The 18073-nt window shown below is 33.1% G+C and overlaps 1 protein-coding gene across 1 annotated transcript; it reads left to right on the top strand.

Moving 5' to 3' along the window:
* Window positions 1-8767: 8767 nt before the first annotated feature.
* LOC120148324 (E3 ubiquitin-protein ligase WAV3-like) lies at window positions 8768-13196 on the top strand. Its single transcript, XM_039161477.1, has 2 exons — window positions 8768-9193; window positions 10951-13196. The coding sequence occupies exons 1-2, from the start codon at window positions 8930-8932 to the stop codon at window positions 12883-12885; spliced, it is 2199 nt and encodes a 732-aa protein (XP_039017408.1). The 5' UTR covers window positions 8768-8929; the 3' UTR covers window positions 12886-13196.
* The last annotated feature ends 4877 nt before the right edge of the window (window positions 13197-18073 follow it).

Raw genomic sequence — 18073 nt, 5'->3', positions numbered from 1 at the left:
GAATTTTTCAAACCAAACTTCTCCCCCTTTTTGTTATATAAAAAATAATTCAATCTTTGAAGTTCAAAATAACTTTGGAGAGTAAGTAGTAAATTTGACATTTAAAAATCATTTGAAAAATCAAAGCTCCCCCTCAATAAATGCATTCCAAACAAAATTTAGCTTTTAAGTTCATGACACTTAAACAAAATATTGAATTTCTACAAAGAATAACAAACATGTTAGAGGCACATGAAATTCAATATATCCAAGTCTAAAATACTTTATGCAATACCAATTGTTGAAATTTGATATTAATACCAATTGTTAAAATTAAGTGCATTTGCATAAAGTTTTCCAAAAATGTTATGCATTTTGAAAAATTTGATATCAATTGCTAGAGAGATATCATTTTCATTTATACCACATGCATAAACATTCAAATTTAGGCCAAAAATTAAAATTTATAAAATCAAAGTATTTTGAAATTTGATATCAATTGTTAGAGAGATATCATTTGCATTTAAAACCAATTGTGACCAAAATTCATTATGATAAACTAAAAATTCTCAAAAATTAATATAACTTTAAAATGTTCATCATAATCATCTTTTCAACATACATGAGATTAAAACAATGATGCATAATCATTTAAAACCAAAACTCATGCATGCTTAAAATCAAATGAGCAACCAAATAACCAAAATTAAAAGTATTAAGCTTAGAGGTTACCCATTCCTTTTTCATGTGTGGCTAGAGCATCTTGAATATCATCATTTTCATCACAATTGCTTCCACACAACTACAAGAGACATTTAAGTAGATTTTGGTATCCAAATTGCTTTGGATCCTTGAACGTTAGTTACAATGCCCCTTGTTCCTTTTGGAACCCATACTTGCCTAATTTTAAAATGTTTTCCTTTCTTCAAATGACAAGTATGTTTCTTATTACCATGATAATGACAATGTGAACATATTGTCATTATTGAACTAAATGAATTATTTAAAATGATTTCTTTTTCTTTTGTTAAGCATTCAAGCTTAACTTTTAAATCAAAATTTTCTTTTTCAAAACTTTCAATTTTTATTTTTGAAAGCTCTAAATCCATTTTCAAAATTTCATTTTGGCTTTCAAAATATATTTTTGTTTTCAAAAGAAAATCATTATCGATTTTAAATTTTGAAATCATTTTCTTATATTTGGAGTTCATGGTCTCAAACTCCGAATATAACCTATTAAAAGCATCTTGTAACTCATCAAACGTATAAGAATTAAATTCATTTGAGTTAGAAGATACCTCGGGCTTTTCATTAGCCAATAGAGACACCACCTTTGTTGGTTCTTCTTTCTTGTTTCCATGGATTTCCTCGAGCTTATTCCAAAGCTCCTAGGCACTTGAACATGAAGAAACTCCTTCATAGATTTCAGGACCAAATGCACACAACACCATGTGCATGGCCTTGGCATTAAGTTGAGTTTCTTTCGTTCTTTGTCACTCCGCTTCTTCTCCTTCTTCTTTGGAGAAGAGTAGTCGTTCTCGATTATCTCCCATGCATCAAGATCATTGGATTGGATGAATACTTTCATTAATTTCTTCCAATGACGATAGTTGACTCCATTGAAGTATGGAGGCTTGTCGGTTGGTAGGGAGTCTTCCATGTGGAACGAGCCGGAGGTGGAAGCCATCTTCTCGGTTGTATCGGGAATTGATAGAGCGTCTTATAGGATTGTCTCAAGGTGGTTAAACCTTCTTAACGAGTTAGGCTCTGATGCCAATTGTTGGGATTTTCGGACGCTCGAATCGACAACCGGAAAGGTTTGCAAAGAGGGGTCGGAACGGTTTTGTGTTTAGGGAGTAAGGAGATTGAAAGATATAAAATTGCATAGTGATTTAGAGTGGTTCGACTTTCTCAACCAAAGTCTACATCCACTACCTTAGCTCCTCACCAAGGATTTTCCAACAAATTCACTAATTTGTTATTTCTTTTGAGGACAAAGAGATAACCTTACAACTCCCTAGTTTTTCACGGGTTAAACTAGAACTTTTCCCTAGCTTTTACACGGGATAAACTAGAACCTTTCCCCTTTACAAAAGGATAAAAAATGTAAACAAGAAAACCTCTCTAAGGTAGGTGTTTACAAGATTGAGCTCACAAGAACAAAATATTTACAAGAGAAATATGAAACAAGAATGAAAAACTCTTCTCTTGTCTTTGATTGCTTGGATAGTTGTTCTCTTACTTCTTCAAGTGTCCTCAGCTTGTATTTATAGCTTGGAATGTGTTTGATATTGTATATAGCCGTTGGGGATGTTTTGGAGTCGTTTGGGGATGATTTTTCTACTCAAAAAGGCTGCCCATAACATGATGCATCGATGCATGATCAAGGTGCATCGATACCCTTTCATTAAATTCAAATAAACTAGCCGTTACTAGCCATTGCAGCCTTGATGCATGGATGCATGGCAGGATGCATCGATGCATGGCAAGGATGCATCGATGTATGGAAAGGATACATTGATGCACTAATTGCATTCGATGTTTGGATGCATGGCCTGATGCATCGATGCATTAGTGCAGATGCATGGATGCACTGCAGGGATGCATGGATGCACTTTGACACCCTTTAGCATTTTGGCTCAAATCCGATTTTAATGGACTTTGAATTATTTTTGAAACCTTTTAAAACTTTGAATAAATTCAATTAAGTCCAAAAACATTTTGTAAATTTAATTCAAGTCCAAAAACCATTTTGCCTTAAATTGTTATATCAAAACATAGTTCAACACTTCACTTTTTATTTTCATCAATTTTCTGATGGTTCAACTGTGGGAAGAATTAACATTAATGTCGTTAAGATCATTATTTTTAATAACATAGCAATGGATCCAAGCAACCCATAGAGAGCCCTCTCCAGCCATTATTTTCCGTATTAGTTGCAACATGCAAGCTTTATTCCAGGAATGAATGTTCTTCAACCCGATACCTCCTTCAGATTTAGGACAGCACAGTCTATCCCAGCTAATCCTTGCACCTTTAGCAGCAGTATCATTACCTTTCCAAAGAAACCGAGAGAAAAGTTGTTCTAGACGATTGATAACTTTCTGAGGAATGATAAATTGCCTATTCCAGAAGTTAACAACATTGTATAGAACAATTTTAATAAGCTCAAGACGACCAGCATAGCTTAAAATTTTACCAGGCCAATGGTGAAGCCTACGAATAATATTATCGTAGAGAGGTATACAGTCTTTTTCAGTAAGCTTCCGAGTAACTAGAGGAACTCCTAGGTACCTAACAGGCAGGAAACCTTGTTTGAAGCTAGTGACAGATTTAATGGAGTCCAGGGTTCTATCAGGAATACCAGCCGCGTAAAATTCTGTTTTGTTAACAATGAGGTTCAGACCAGATAAAACATAGAAATTGTTTAGAACACTTGTCACTCCAGCAATAGAATCAAGATTGCCTTTGCAAAAGATTAAGAGGTCATCAGCAAAAGATAAGTGAGTAATACCAAGTTTTTTGCATTTAGGGTGGTATCCAAAAATACCTCTAGCTGCAGCAAGATTGAGAATTTTAGATAGGGTATTCATAGCTATCATAAAAAGGATTAGAGATAAGGGGTCTCCTTGTCTAATACCTCTCTGACCCTTGAAGTACCCTATTAGACTACCATTAAAAGATATGGAATATCTAGCTTCTTTGAAGCAAGTTTCAATCCATTTAGTGAAAATGGGAGGTAGTCCAATGGCTCTAAGAATGGAGGAGATGAAATCCCAGTTAAGGGAATCAAAGGCTTTTTGTAAGTCAACTTTAAGGGCACATCTTGGAGAAATATTCTTTCTACCATAGCCTTTGACCAATTCTTGAGCAAGGAGGGTGTTGTCAATGATAGATCTACCTTTCACGAAAGCGGTTTGATTGAGGGATATAATGTCAGGCAACAACAAATTCATTCTTTTGACTAGGATTTTACTAATAGTTTTGTAGACTACTAAGCAACAAGAGATGGGTCTAAAATCCTTAACTTTACTAGGATTTTGGATTTTAGGAATCAAGGCAATGATGGTGGAATTAAAAGCAGGATGGATCTTAGACTCTTGAAAGAAATACTTGATAGTATCAATAAAGTCGTTCCCTATGACTGACCAAGAATGTTTGAAAAAGTGAGGAGTGAAACAATCAGGGCCCGGAGCTTTGTCGTTCCCTTGATTAAATAAAGCTTCTTTGATCTCATCATTAGTAACATTTTTAATTAGATCAGTTGTAGCGTCAGTAGGCAGATGGATTTGAAGCAAGTTTCTCAAGGAAGAAGGGTCAGGAGGTTGAACTTTAGGATCATTGGCACCTAGTTGATGGTGGAAGAAATCAATTATTTCATTAGCCATATCATCGTAAGTCTCTAGCCTTTTACCCTCATTATTAATAAGAATCCTTATGGTGTCTCGTTTATTTTTAGAGGCTATGGCAGAATGAAAAAGTTTGGTGCATTTGTCTCCATTTTTGATCCATTGGACTTTCGCTTTTTGTTTAATGAACATATACTCAGTTTCCTCTAAATCAATCAGTTCCTTATGAACACTCAATTCTTTATCTAAAGAATTGTTTCCATTAAGAGTTGATATCTGAATTTGTTCCAGTTCAATCTTTTTAAGCCATACCCTAGCAGAGATATCACTATAACTATCCTTGTTAAGCTTTCGCAAGCAAGGTTTAAGGCGTTTTAGCTTGAGAAACAATTTCTGCATAGGGTTTCCTTGACAAGGTTGCTGCCAGGAATGGAGGACATGTTCAAGGAAATTAGGGTGCTTAGACCAGAAATTAAAAAATTTAAAAGGCTTAGGCCTATTGATTTGAATCTCTTTATTGATCCAGGTAAGATCCATACAGTGATCTGAAGGGCCAGGGGCTGTAAATTCTACAAAAGAATTCTGAAAAGAAGTAGCCCAGAGGGTGTTAATCAACACTCTATCAAGCTTTCTAGCAAGATACATTTCTTTTTGTTTATTGCTCCAAGTATAGGTAGGGCAAAAGAAAGGGTGATCATAAAGAGAAAGCTCTTGAACCAATTCTTGAAAGTCAATCATTTCAGAGGAAGAATAAGGTTCGAGAATTAGAGAATCAGAGCTTTCTTTATGGTGAAGATAGGTATTAAAGTCACCTCCCATAATCCATGGGAGAGACCCAAACCTAGTATCAAGATTTCTGAGGTACTGCCAAAGAAATTTTCTAGAAGAACCACTGTTACTACCGTAAATAGCAGTGATAATAAAAGGAGTGTAGTTAAAAAGACATTTTGTAGTAATGCTTTGGTCAGTAGAATGGCAGAGAGAAATATCGATTCCTTTTTTCTATAGAAGCCATATTCTACCATTAATAGCAGATTCATAATTAGTGAGAACATTCAAACTCCCTAATGTAGTATTGAAGATTTTCGCGGAATTTTCAGGTTTAACCCTAGTTTCTATCAGACAAAGAATATCAACTTTAAAGAGATTAGCACGGTTCAGAACTTTTTTCTGTTTTTGAGGATTATTGAATCCCCTGATATTCCAAAAACAAATTAACATTGGGAAATTGAGGAGGATGAACCCTCTGAATTTCCTTCTGAGGTACTTTTGACTTTTGAGATTTGTTCTTTCTTTTTTGACTTTAGCTCTTTGATTAATTTAGCAACTCCAACAGCAGTTGGCCTTGTTTTCTTTACTGGCAGCTCGTTTAATGAAGAATTTTCTTCAACTGTTGAGAGAATTTTGAATCTGTTTGTTGAGCCTCTTAAAGTTGATTTAGCTTTAATCTTTAAAGGCCTACCTCTACCTCTTTTAGGATTTGAAGGGGTTTCATTAGGATTGGGTGCAGATTCTTGAGCTTGTGCATTATCATCATTAACTAATTCTTCGCCAAGAGGAATCGGTTCTGTTATTAAATCAACAAAATTAATATCATCATTAGGAAGGTGATTAGAGGATTCAGTATGAACAGATTGGTCCTTTAGGGAATTAGAAAATTTTGGTTCTGTTATTATAATGTTATCAACAGAATTATCATTTTCCTTTGAGGATGGAGAGTCAGGCAGAGAGACCTTCAAGGTTTCTAAAGTTTCTGTTTTTTTATCAGTGAGAGGTGACTTTTTTCTCCAGATTTTAGATTGTGGAGGGGCAGTAATTGTTTGATAATGCATTCTTTATCAGAATGACCAAAAGTACTACATTTCCTGCATCTATAAGGGAACCAAGGAACTTCGACAAAGATTGTGATAGTTTTTCCATTTGCAAGAATAACTTCAACAGTTTCTGGTATATCTTCCTTAGCTCCTATTTCGATACATACCTTAGCATATTCTAGCCTAGTTTTCGAAGCAGTAATTGAGTCCATTGATAATGGAACTCCAAGAGCACTGGCTATATAACTAAGGCCTTCTCTTGAGAATAGTTCTAAGGGAACGTTATATAAGTGAATCCATAGAGGCAATCTGGAAAGATCAAAATTCAGTCTCTGCATATTGGGTTCCCACTTACGAAGAATTAAAGGTTTGTTGAGAATGTGCCACGGGCCATTCTCAAGAACCCAATCCCTAGCAACATCAGAATTGAAGCTGAAAATATAGAGATTTTTACCTGCTAGACTTACCTGTACATGTGCTCCTGTCGAAGACTGGTTCCAGAGTTTGTCGATGGTTCGCTAGAGTGAGAAGAAATTCGGAGCAGCCCCTAAGAACTGACCCACCAGGGAGTTTTTCCACTCAGCCGTACCAGCCTCTAGGACCTCAAGGGGAGGATGAACGATTTGGGGTTTATCGCTCTTTTTTGGGGGGAAATAGTTCAGTTCGTGCCCTGCTTGACACCCGAATAGATTACGCCAATCCATTGCTCGATGGATGAAGGAATGGAAAGTGTTAGGCAGACGAATCGCTCAGGAAAACAGGCTGAATTTCCGGCAAACGGGACGAGAATCGTTGGGTCCGATAGACCTGCTATCGTGCGCCCGAAGAGAATCGTATCGTGTGCCTCAACGGTTAGATTTTTTTAAAGGTATTTTTGGTTGAGTTAAAAAAATAATAATATTTAGTATCTACTATATTTGTTATAGTTAAGGATAAACGTAAAATTTTATGTTAGAGGTAATAAATTTATAAAATTTTAAGGTAATATAAGATTGTATAATTTTAAAGACGACGAAAATATATTTTTAATAAAAAAATATAAAAAAATCTAAATATATAGATTTTTTAGGGGATAGTCACCCTCACCCACCCTAGCTAAATTTATCCCTAATCATACTAAATTAGTAACTTGTCGTAGGCATGACAAATTTTATAACATATAATTTTTTAAATTAAAACCCATTTTGTGAGTTGAACGAATTAAATTCCTAATCCACTATACCAGAACGTCTTAGGTCCTTAAATCCTTAAATAGTTTCTCACTACCTGTATATCTCAAAATAATTTGAGCCTCTAGAATATTATGCCAAAATTACCAAATTTTTATTGGTGCAAGAGATCGTGTTAGAGTGATAATTTGTTTAGAATAATATATTTATATTTTGATTAAATAATATAATACAAGCACGAATCGTGCGATCTCAGTACTAAAGAATTGTTGTTATTTCTTGAGATTCTGAATTCGAGCACCATGAATGTCAAAAGTACGAGTGTTCAATGACAAACGATTGAAATTTTTTGAATATGTACTACTTTGTACTTATCACAAATTAATAAAAAATAATACAAATAAATTTTTAGATTTCTATGTAAATATTTTTAATGATATCTTTAATTTACTAAAAAATATATCACATGAATAATTTGATAAAAAATTACACAAAATCTTATCATTCTCACTTAAACATTATAAATTTACATTTTGTATTAGATAAATCAAACACAATTTATCGAATAAATCAAAATAAATTGTATCATTCATGTTAATAAGTCAGATAGTGCTCAATCTTAAAATCTTATTATTAAAGAAAATTTTAAATTAATAATATTAAGATAATTTTATTTAAATTAACTATATTAAATAACAAATCATTTATTTAATAAAAATAATATTAACTATTTATAAATTCTTAAAATAATTATTGGATAAAATATCCCTAAACTAATTATTATAAGCATCCGGGACTATATATATATATATATATATATATATATATATATATATATCATGATATTAATTTAAACATAAATTTATTATTATTTTAAATTCTCAATAAACATTTTAATTTATTAAAAGTTGAATATTATTTTTGATTATCCTTTATTGAAATTCAATTGAGTGGGGAGATGCCGAATTTCCCAATCCTTTATCTAAAATCTGTCGTATTCAATTAATAATCATTCTCCAATTTTTTTTAAAAAAATGGATAGTATACTGTATATATGAATAATAACATAATCGTATTCTAACAATTTAAGGGAAATTAAAGATCCAAAGTACCGAACCAACAACCAGTTGATTTAGTGGGATGAAACATTAGATCCTTTAAACAAGATCATGAGTTTGAATCCTTACGTTTGCAAATGGAATAAACTGGGTTGGAAGGGTCGGCTTCAATTCTGCAATACTCGATCTGGATTAATCGATCAATAAATCAGATACTAATGATTAATTAAAAAAATCCAACTACCGAGTCACAATTGGTGGTGTAATTATTCTGACCAATCTCCCATAGCCAAAAGGCCAAAAAGGTCAAAAGCTTGAAATAACCTCACTTGTAATTCACTCAAAATCTTATATATTATATATATTTACAACGAAGATCCTCAAAACAAATGCTTGCCTTCTATTTCATCTTACAACCGCTTCAATCCCAAGTGTTTAGTTTCAACCAGAATGCTACTTCTGCCTAACAGCTTCTTCATCATCGGTTTCCCACCCTAAACACAAAATCTTGAAACTGGAAAGAGAAAACATTTCTTCGTCTCCTTTCCCGTTTTGTTATCATGGGGAGTAAATGGAGGAAAGCAAAGTTGGCTCTTGGCTTGAACATGTGTTTGTATGTACCCCATCAAAAGCTTGAAGATTCATCTCCATCATCATCCATTACACATCATCGTGATACTACTAATGCTCCTTCAAGGTTTTCTTCGGATGCTGTCCCTCACTCTCCTGTTTCTCCTTCAGGCAACGACTGCCGCCGCCCTACAACTCCCACACCTTCCTCTTCCGGTCTCCGGATCTCCAAATCCGCCCCTAAGTTTTCCAAGGTCTGTATTTACCTTCATAAAAGTGTATATATATGATAAAGTGGTATATTTTTCTATGTTTTTTTTTAATATTCTAAAGTGGGTTTTGTTGCTAATTTCTGTCGACTTTTTTTTTTAAATAATTTCATTTGCAGATGCAGTTATGGCTATGTGATCTTATTGTTTATTTTCTCAAACCAGATCTTTAGAGTAAATTATGGTTGTCAGTGATTAGCTTATTTGTTTTTCTAAATTAACCTAACCCAACACTTCGTTTTTTTAATCTTGATTCTTGAAGAAGGATAATGGTATTTACAATTTATTTGAAATGATCTTTATCTATACAATATTTTGACACAAATTACTGTTAGTCTCGATTATGTACCTTGACTTTTGATCTAATTTTCACATTGAATAGAGTGATTTTACACCTGAACTGAGAAACTTTGTGGAGGGATAAAATATTGTACTAATGTTAAGAACTATTACTATAATTAATGTTGTTTAATTTGAACATTGAAGGCTTTCTTATCATGTGGGGTAGGGATGGATGGTGGTGGAGTGTGATAATGTGCTGATTCTGAAAATTTTGAAGGGTGGGTATTTTTTGTTGTGTTGTTTTCAATTCTCCAATAGGGCCATATATGGAGCCAATGTGGGGTTAAAGTGGAATAGTCCCTTTAAGGGCCGTTGTCCTTTGCCTTGGTAAAAAAATGAATTCATTAAATATACCCTACTGTACAATGTACTCTCTCTATCTCTCTCCCACACCCTGATGGAAAAATGCTTTATCTGATCAGCATATCCGCACTTTTGCACATGCACATATTTCTATCTATCTCCCTTTGATGATCATTTTTGTAGAAGCCTTTGAACCGTTGATTGGTGAGCTTTTGCTCTAATAAGCTTCGAAGGGAAAAAAGTGTAATGGGAAATAAAAATCAAAATTTTTGGGGCAAAACCAAATCATTTCAACTTCTTTTGATGAACTTTACATTATTTTTCATTTCTTTTTTGGGATTATCGTGTTCGAAAGTTCATCATTAGCTGGAGAGGGTTGGTTTGATCATTTTGTCTTTTTGAAGTCACCCCTTTAGTTTTTTTGTTGAATTCCTGATATATCCTTTGCAATGCTTTTACTATTTACCATTGACCTAACATTTATGGTTTATTTAGATTTAGTCTCTTTGAAATTTCACTGTAGTTAAAGTTAACCCCCTATCTATGGCTTTATCATGCAGATAGGTTGCATTTTATTGCTTCTTTTCATGCAACAGGCTGAATAATACGGGTGTATGGTGACAGAAAGACGAGTCAGTGATGGGCTTTATATACTTACCTTTGAAAATTTCACATTCTTCCAAGCTATATTATTATTCTATGCAGAAGTAATCTTTAGATGCTAGGTTTGGACTGAGTTAGATATTGATTTGATGCCCTTGAACTCAACTTGTGCTCTTTTGTACTTTTTTTTAATTTATAGCCCTTATGGAGATGAGAACTTTGTTAATGAGGACTATGTATCATTTAAGATTGTATCTTGGGAAATGTTCATATAATCCCTCGTTTGAATGAATACATGAGATATATAATCGTTTGATATATTGCTTGATGCTCCTATGGTTAATCGAAAGAGGAAGCATTAATTGCTCTGCTGTAATTGTATTTTTGTTGTGTGTGTGTGTTTAATAAGTCATTTTGACATGGCAACTGCTTTAATTCTATCATTTAGATCTACTTGTATTATTTTCTTACCTGCTTGCCCTTTAAAACTGCAGAGAACCTGTTCAATATGCCTGACGTCATTGAAACTGGGTCAAGGTCATGCCATTTTCACAGCAGAATGCACCCATTCTTTCCACTTTCAGTGTATAGCTTCTAATGTAAAACATGGAAATCAGGCTTGTCCAGTTTGCAGAGCAAAATGGAAGGAAATCCCCTTCCAGAGCCCTGCTTCTGAACTTCCCAATGAGAGATCTAGAATTAATCCATCAGATAGGCCCCGGGATGATGCCTGGACTACTGCTGTTCGACGCCTGCCTTCCCCTCGGTTAGATTCAACTAGGCACATTTCTTCACTATTCCATGCCTCTGAACCAGGAACCTTTGACGACGATGAAGCCCTCGATCAGCAGCAAGAGAATCCTGAACAAAATGTCATTGACAGGGATGCCTCCAAGAATAGTTCTATTGGAGCAATAGAAGTTAAGGCATATCCTGAAGTTTCAGCTGTTCCAAGAGCTAACAGTCATAATAATTTTGCCATATTAATCCATCTCCAGGCTCCCCATACAAGTGGAGGGCTAAACAGCCGAAACCGAACTATATTTTCCCCCACAGCTCAAAATTCTCGTGCCCCGGTTGACCTTGTCACTGTTCTTGATGTTAGTGGCAGCATGGCCGGTACCAAGCTTGCATTGCTAAAACGAGCTATGGGGTTTGTAATACAGCATCTTGGTCCCTCTGATCGGCTTTCCGTAATTGCATTCTCTTCCACAGCCCGTCGCCTCTTCCCTCTCCGCCGGATGACGGAAGCTGGACGGTGGGAAGCGCTGCAGGCTGTTAACTCTCTTACTGCAAATGGTGGGACAAATATTGCTGAAGGGCTTAGGAAAGGTGCAAAGTTGATAGTAGATCGGAAGTGGAAGAACCCAGTTGGAAGCATCATACTATTATCAGATGGGCAGGATACTTATACTGTCCCAAGTCCTAGCGGAGCACATTCCCGGACCTATTATAAATCACTACTTCCGCTCTCAATTCAGCGAAATGGTGGGACAGGTCTCCGTATCCCTGTGCACACCTTCGGGTTTGGTGCAGATCATGATGCTGCTTCAATGCATTCAATTTCCGAGATGTCAGGGGGTACATTTTCTTTCATAGAAGCTGAGGGTGTGATCCAAGATGCTTTTGCTCAATGCATTGGAGGGCTTTTAAGTGTGGTAGTGCAGGAGGCATGTGTTAAACTTGAGTGCGCTCACTTAAATGTGCTAATTAATTCGATAAAGGCCGGGAGTTACCAAACCAGCGTGGCGGCTGATGCAAAAGCAGGTTCTATTGATGTAGGGGACTTGTATGCTGATGAAGAAAGAGATTTTTTGGTGACAGTCAATGTTCCAGTTGATGAATCTTGTGATGAGATGTCATTGCTCAAGGTTAAATGTAGTTACAGAGATCCCATATCAAAAGAACTGGTGTCATTGGAAGAAAACAATGAAGTAAAGATCCAGAGGGCAACAGTAGTAGGACAAACGATAGTGTCAATGGAGGTAGACAGGCAGCGAAATAGGCTCCGTGCCGCAGAGGCTATGGCTGAGGCGAGAGCTGCTGCTGAAGGTGGTGATCTAACTGGTGCAGCCTCATTGCTTGAGAGTTGTTGCAGGGCTTTATCAGAAACCATTTCTGCACGGGCTGGTGACCGGTTATGTGTTTCACTGTGTGCTGAGCTTAAGGAGATGCAAGAAAGAATGGCAAACCGTCACGTGTATGAATCATCCGGAAGGGCTTACGTTTTGTCAGGTTTGAGCTCACATTCCTGGCAGAGAGCAACTGCGCGAGGTGATTCCACTGATAGTACAAGCCTTGTCCAAGCGTACCAGACCCCTACCATGACAGACATGGTGACTCGTTCTCAAACCATGTTCTTTGGGAACCCTCCGCAACGAAAGCTTCGACAGGCTCAGTCATTCCCAGCACGCCCACGGCCAAGGTAAATCATTGGTGAAATGTCAAAAAATTCTCCCAAACCTACATTCATTTCCTATATCAGAAACCTTTGTGGCTTGGGGAGAGCAAACTGGAGTAATCTTTTTGAATGGTGGGTATATTTTCTTGTTCTGACATGTGAAGTAATAAAAAGATGAGAGGTTAATGGAGGTGAGAAAAAGGGGAGTTGAATTGTTTACATAATGGAACATCATCGTACATAAGGAGCAGTGGCTTCGTTTTTATCTCAAAACAAGGTATAGCCATGTAATTGTGAGATACTTGAATATATGGTACGGTATATCTCTGTTTTTGATTCTTTTTCACAACTTTTGTCTATTACTCTTTGAGAATTTGCTGGAAAACGAAAGCAAGCCATGAACTTGGCATTGATCTCTTTGATTCCAAATTCTCATCATCCGTCAGTTTAGACCCAAAGGTGTTTCATCATTCATGCTTCTCTCAATTTCTTGAAGCCAAAACTCATGATAAGGGTAAGACCTAATTATGGTCAACTTTAATCAGAATCTAATCCAAACCCTTCGATTACCTGACCAATCTCTTACGAGCACTCCAATTTACATCCTACGGTCAAGTGCCTTTGCATGTGATTTCTGCGCCGCATGATCAAGTGTATGATCTATTTCCACCTCGTATTCAGGACAATTAATTTGACCTTCCATTTTCTCCGGCTACGCGCAACGTTTCAAAACAAAGCTAAGCTTTCATTGAAGTTTTAAGTGTAAAATACCCTCCCAAATCATTCAATTATGTGTTTATAATAAACAAGTTCTTAAAATTTATAAATATATCACTCAATTAAAATATTATTATAAATATATTATTGACATTAAATATTAGATAGAAGCACGAGTCAAGCGATCTCAAATGATTATTGTTATTTCTTGAGATTCTGAGTTCAAACATTAAGAATGTTAGGGGTATGGACATTCAATGTTAAATGGTTAAGAGTTATATTTGAACAAATATTACATTGTACTTACTTCAAAATAATTTTAAATAAAAATATTAGATGGAATAATTTTACTATAACTAGTTATTACTTTATGTCATAATATAATTATTCAACTACTACTTTAATCGAGTGAGCATGTTTAGTTAGACAATAGTGAAAATATAAAAATGATAAAATTTTAAAATATAAAAGATTAAATTTAGGGTAAAGTATAGTAATGGTCACTGAATATTTCTGAAGCTTGCATTTAGGTCCCCCAACATTTAAAACTTGCAATACAGTCCCCCAACATTTATTCCGTTTGCAATATGGTCCCCCAACTTAAACCACAGTTAGAAAATTAGGATAAATTATATAAATGGTCATTGAACTTTTCAGTCACTTGAATTTAGGTCCCCCAACTTTTAAAACTTGCAAAACAGTCATCAATTTCATTCTAAACCCCAATTTCCAAGTAATTCAATTTTATTCTAAACCCTAAATTCCAAAATACTTAAATTAAATTCAATTATGTCAAATTTATTATTATTTAATTTCATCTTATTTCATGTGATACGTATTTTTACATAAATATAATAGTATAATTCTTATCTGTTGAATAAATTTTTTAATTAAAAAAAGTAGTTAGGATATAGAAGAGGTTGAAAATAATTCGAATTTTAAATTTATAAAATGTTATTTTGACGTATAAATAAAAGTGTAAACTACTCGGTTGACAACTTAACTATCTAGCCCTTTTTACTTTTGTCATCGATCTTTTAAATTTATCAATCATACCACATAATTATTTGGGTAAAGTATAGTAATGGTCACTGAACATTTCTGAAGCTTGCATTTAGGTCCCCCAACATTTAAAACTTGCAATACAGTCCCCCAACATTTATTCCGTTTGCAATATGGTCCCCCAACTTAAACCACAGTTAGAAAATTAGGATAAATTATATAAATGGTCATTGAACTTTTCAGTCACTTGAATTTAGGTCCCCCAACTTTTAAAACTTGCAAAACAGTCATCAATTTCATTCTAAACCCCAATTTCCAAGTAATTCAATTTTATTCTAAACCCTAAATTCCAAAATACTTAAATTAAATTCAATTATGTCAAATTTATTATTATTTAATTTCATCTTATTTCATGTGATACGTATTTTTTATATAAATATAATAGTATAATTCTTATCTGTTGAATAAATTTTTTAATTAAAAAAAGTAGTTAGGATATAGAAGAGGTTGAAAATAATTCTAATTTTAAATTTATAAAATGTTATTTTGACGTATAAATAAAAGTGTAAACTACTCGGTTGACAACTTAACTATCTAGCCCTTTTTACTTTTGTCATCGATCTTTTAAATTTATCAATCATACCACATAATTATTTAACTGTTTCAACTAAGCCACTAGTCGTTACCAATTGATAAAAATGATGATGTGGTAGTTAAAAGGAATTTGTATTATTATACATTCAGTCTTTATTATTTATATAATCAATTTGGTCCTAAATTAAATAAAATTTAATAAATTAATCATTTAATTAGGATCTGACATGTGTTAGCACATGATCATGACACGTGTCATTGGTGACACATGTTACCACCTAATTATTTATATATGCTATCAATTTGGTCCTAAATTAAATAAAATTTAATAAATTAATCATTTAATCAGGATCTGACATGTGTTAACACATGATCATGATATGTGTTATTGGTGACACATGTCACCTCCTAATTAGAAGAAAATTAAGTTACAAAGAAGTAAAATTTGGGTCTTGGGCAAACTCAAACCTGAGTCACGCAAATGAAAGATACAGGGTGGAGCCACTAAGCTAACACCATCGTTTGTGTTAAGAGATATACAATAATACATATACTAATAGTATGATCAATGCCAGAAAAAAAAGAATATAATGTAAAATGGAAATAATGAGATTTGAACTTCGGCAAAAAATTTGAAAGCAATAAATGATGGGAAAATATTATATTTTTACAATAAAAAAATATTATATTTGATAAATTGTTTGATAGATTTAATATATTTTTTAAATATTAGTTGATACAATATTTTAAAAGAATAAATTTAAGATTTATATATTTTTAAACTAAATTTAATAATTATATTTTTCATATTTATAATTCATGATTATATATATAATCTTAAGTTGAGTATTTCTAATATAATTAATAATTTTAATTTCTTATTAAAAATAAATATTCAAAAAATATAATGATTCATACATTAATATGAATATATTTTTTATTTATACATCTAAATATAAATATACATTTATATAAATATATTTTTATTCGTTGTGTCTGTGCCTTGAACTCTTTCTTCAAGCCTATATTACCTTAAATTGAAGTATTTTAGAATTTAGGGTTTAGAATAAAATTGAATTACTTTGGAAATTGGGGTTTAGAATGAAATTGATGACTGTTTTGCAAGTTTTAAAAGTTGGGGGACCTAAATTCAAGTGACTGAAAAGTTCAATGACCGTTTATATAATTTATCCTAATTTTCTAAATGTGGTTTAAGTTGGGGGACCATATTGCAAACGGAATAAATGTTGGGGGACTGTATTGCAAGTTTTAAATGTTGGGGGACCTAAATGCAAGCTTCAGAAATGTTCAGTGACCATTACTATACTTTACCCTAATTATTTAACTGTTTCAACTAAGCTACTAGTCGTTACCAATTGATAAAAATGATGATGTGGCAGTTAAAAGGAATTGGTATTATTATACATTCAGTCTTTATTATTTATATAATCAATTTGGTCCTAAATTAAATTAAATTTAATAAATTAATCATTTAATTAGGATCTGACATGTGTTAGCACATGATCATAACACGTGTCATTGGTGACACATGTTACCACCTAATTATTTATATATGCTATCAATTTGGTCCTAAATTAAATAAAATTTAATAAATTAATCATTTAATCAGGATCTGACATGTGTTAACACATGATCATGATATGTGTTATTGGTGACACATGTCACCTCCTAATTAGAAGAAAATTAAGTTACAAAGAAGTAAAATTTGGGTCTTGGGCAAACTCAAACCTGAGTCACGCAAATGAAAGATACATGGTGGAGCCACTAAGCTAACACCATCGTTTGTATTAAGAGATATACAATAATACATATACTAATAGTATGATCAATGCCAGAAAAAAAAAATATAATGTAAAATGGAAATAATGAGATTTGAACTTCGGCAAAAAATTTGAAAGCAATAAATGATGGGAAAATATTATATTTGATAAATTGTTTGATAGATTTAATATATTTTTTAAATATTAGTTGATACAATATTTTAAAAGAATAAATTTAAGATTTATATATTTTTAAACTAAATTTAATAATTATATTTTTCATATTTATAATTCATGATTATATATATAATCTTAAGTTGAGTATTTCTAATATAATTAATAATTTTAATTTCTTATTAAAAATAAAATATTCAAAAAATATAAATGATTCATACATTAATATATGAATATATTTTTTATTTATACATCTAAATATAAATATACATTTATATAAATATATTTTTATTCGTTGTGTCTGTGCCTTGAACTCTTTCTTCAAGCCTATATTACCTTAAATTGAAGTATTTTAGAATTTAATTGAAGTATTTTAGAATTTAGGGTTTAGAATAAAATTGAATTACTTTGGAAATTGGGGTTTAGAATGAAATTGATGACTGTTTTGCAAGTTTTAAAAGTTGGGGGACCTAAATTCAAGTGACTGAAAAGTTCAATGACCGTTTATATAATTTATCCTAATTTTCTAAATGTGGTTTAAGTTGGGGGACCATATTGCAAACGGAATAAATGTTGGGGGACTGTATTGCAAGTTTTAAATGTTGGGGGACCTAAATGCAAGCTTCAGAAATGTTCAGTGACCATTACTATACTTTACCCTTAAATTTATTGAATGATTTTAAATTAAGATATTATTTTAATATGAGTGATTCAATTATTACCAAATACAATATTGATGAGCTGAGCTTTTCCAGTCTCGAGCACATACAGTAGCAGAGTATGTCAGTATATGTCGTTGAAGTTAAACCATCTTCTTCCTGATTTTTAACTGTTGAAAGAACTTGGCAAAGCTCCAAAATTACGAGAGAGAAAACCCAATATTTTTTATCCTGAACCTGAAGATTTAAATGGTTGAGAAGTCATTTTCATGCTGGCAAATGGATAATT

The sequence above is a fragment of the Hibiscus syriacus genome, unplaced genomic scaffold (assembly GCF_006381635.1).
Source record: "Hibiscus syriacus cultivar Baekdansim isolate YM2019G1 unplaced genomic scaffold, ASM638163v2 tig00110956_pilon, whole genome shotgun sequence".
Classification (NCBI taxonomy): Eukaryota; Viridiplantae; Streptophyta; class Magnoliopsida; order Malvales; family Malvaceae; genus Hibiscus; species Hibiscus syriacus.
This window is presented reverse-complemented; position numbering and strand designations above follow the sequence as displayed.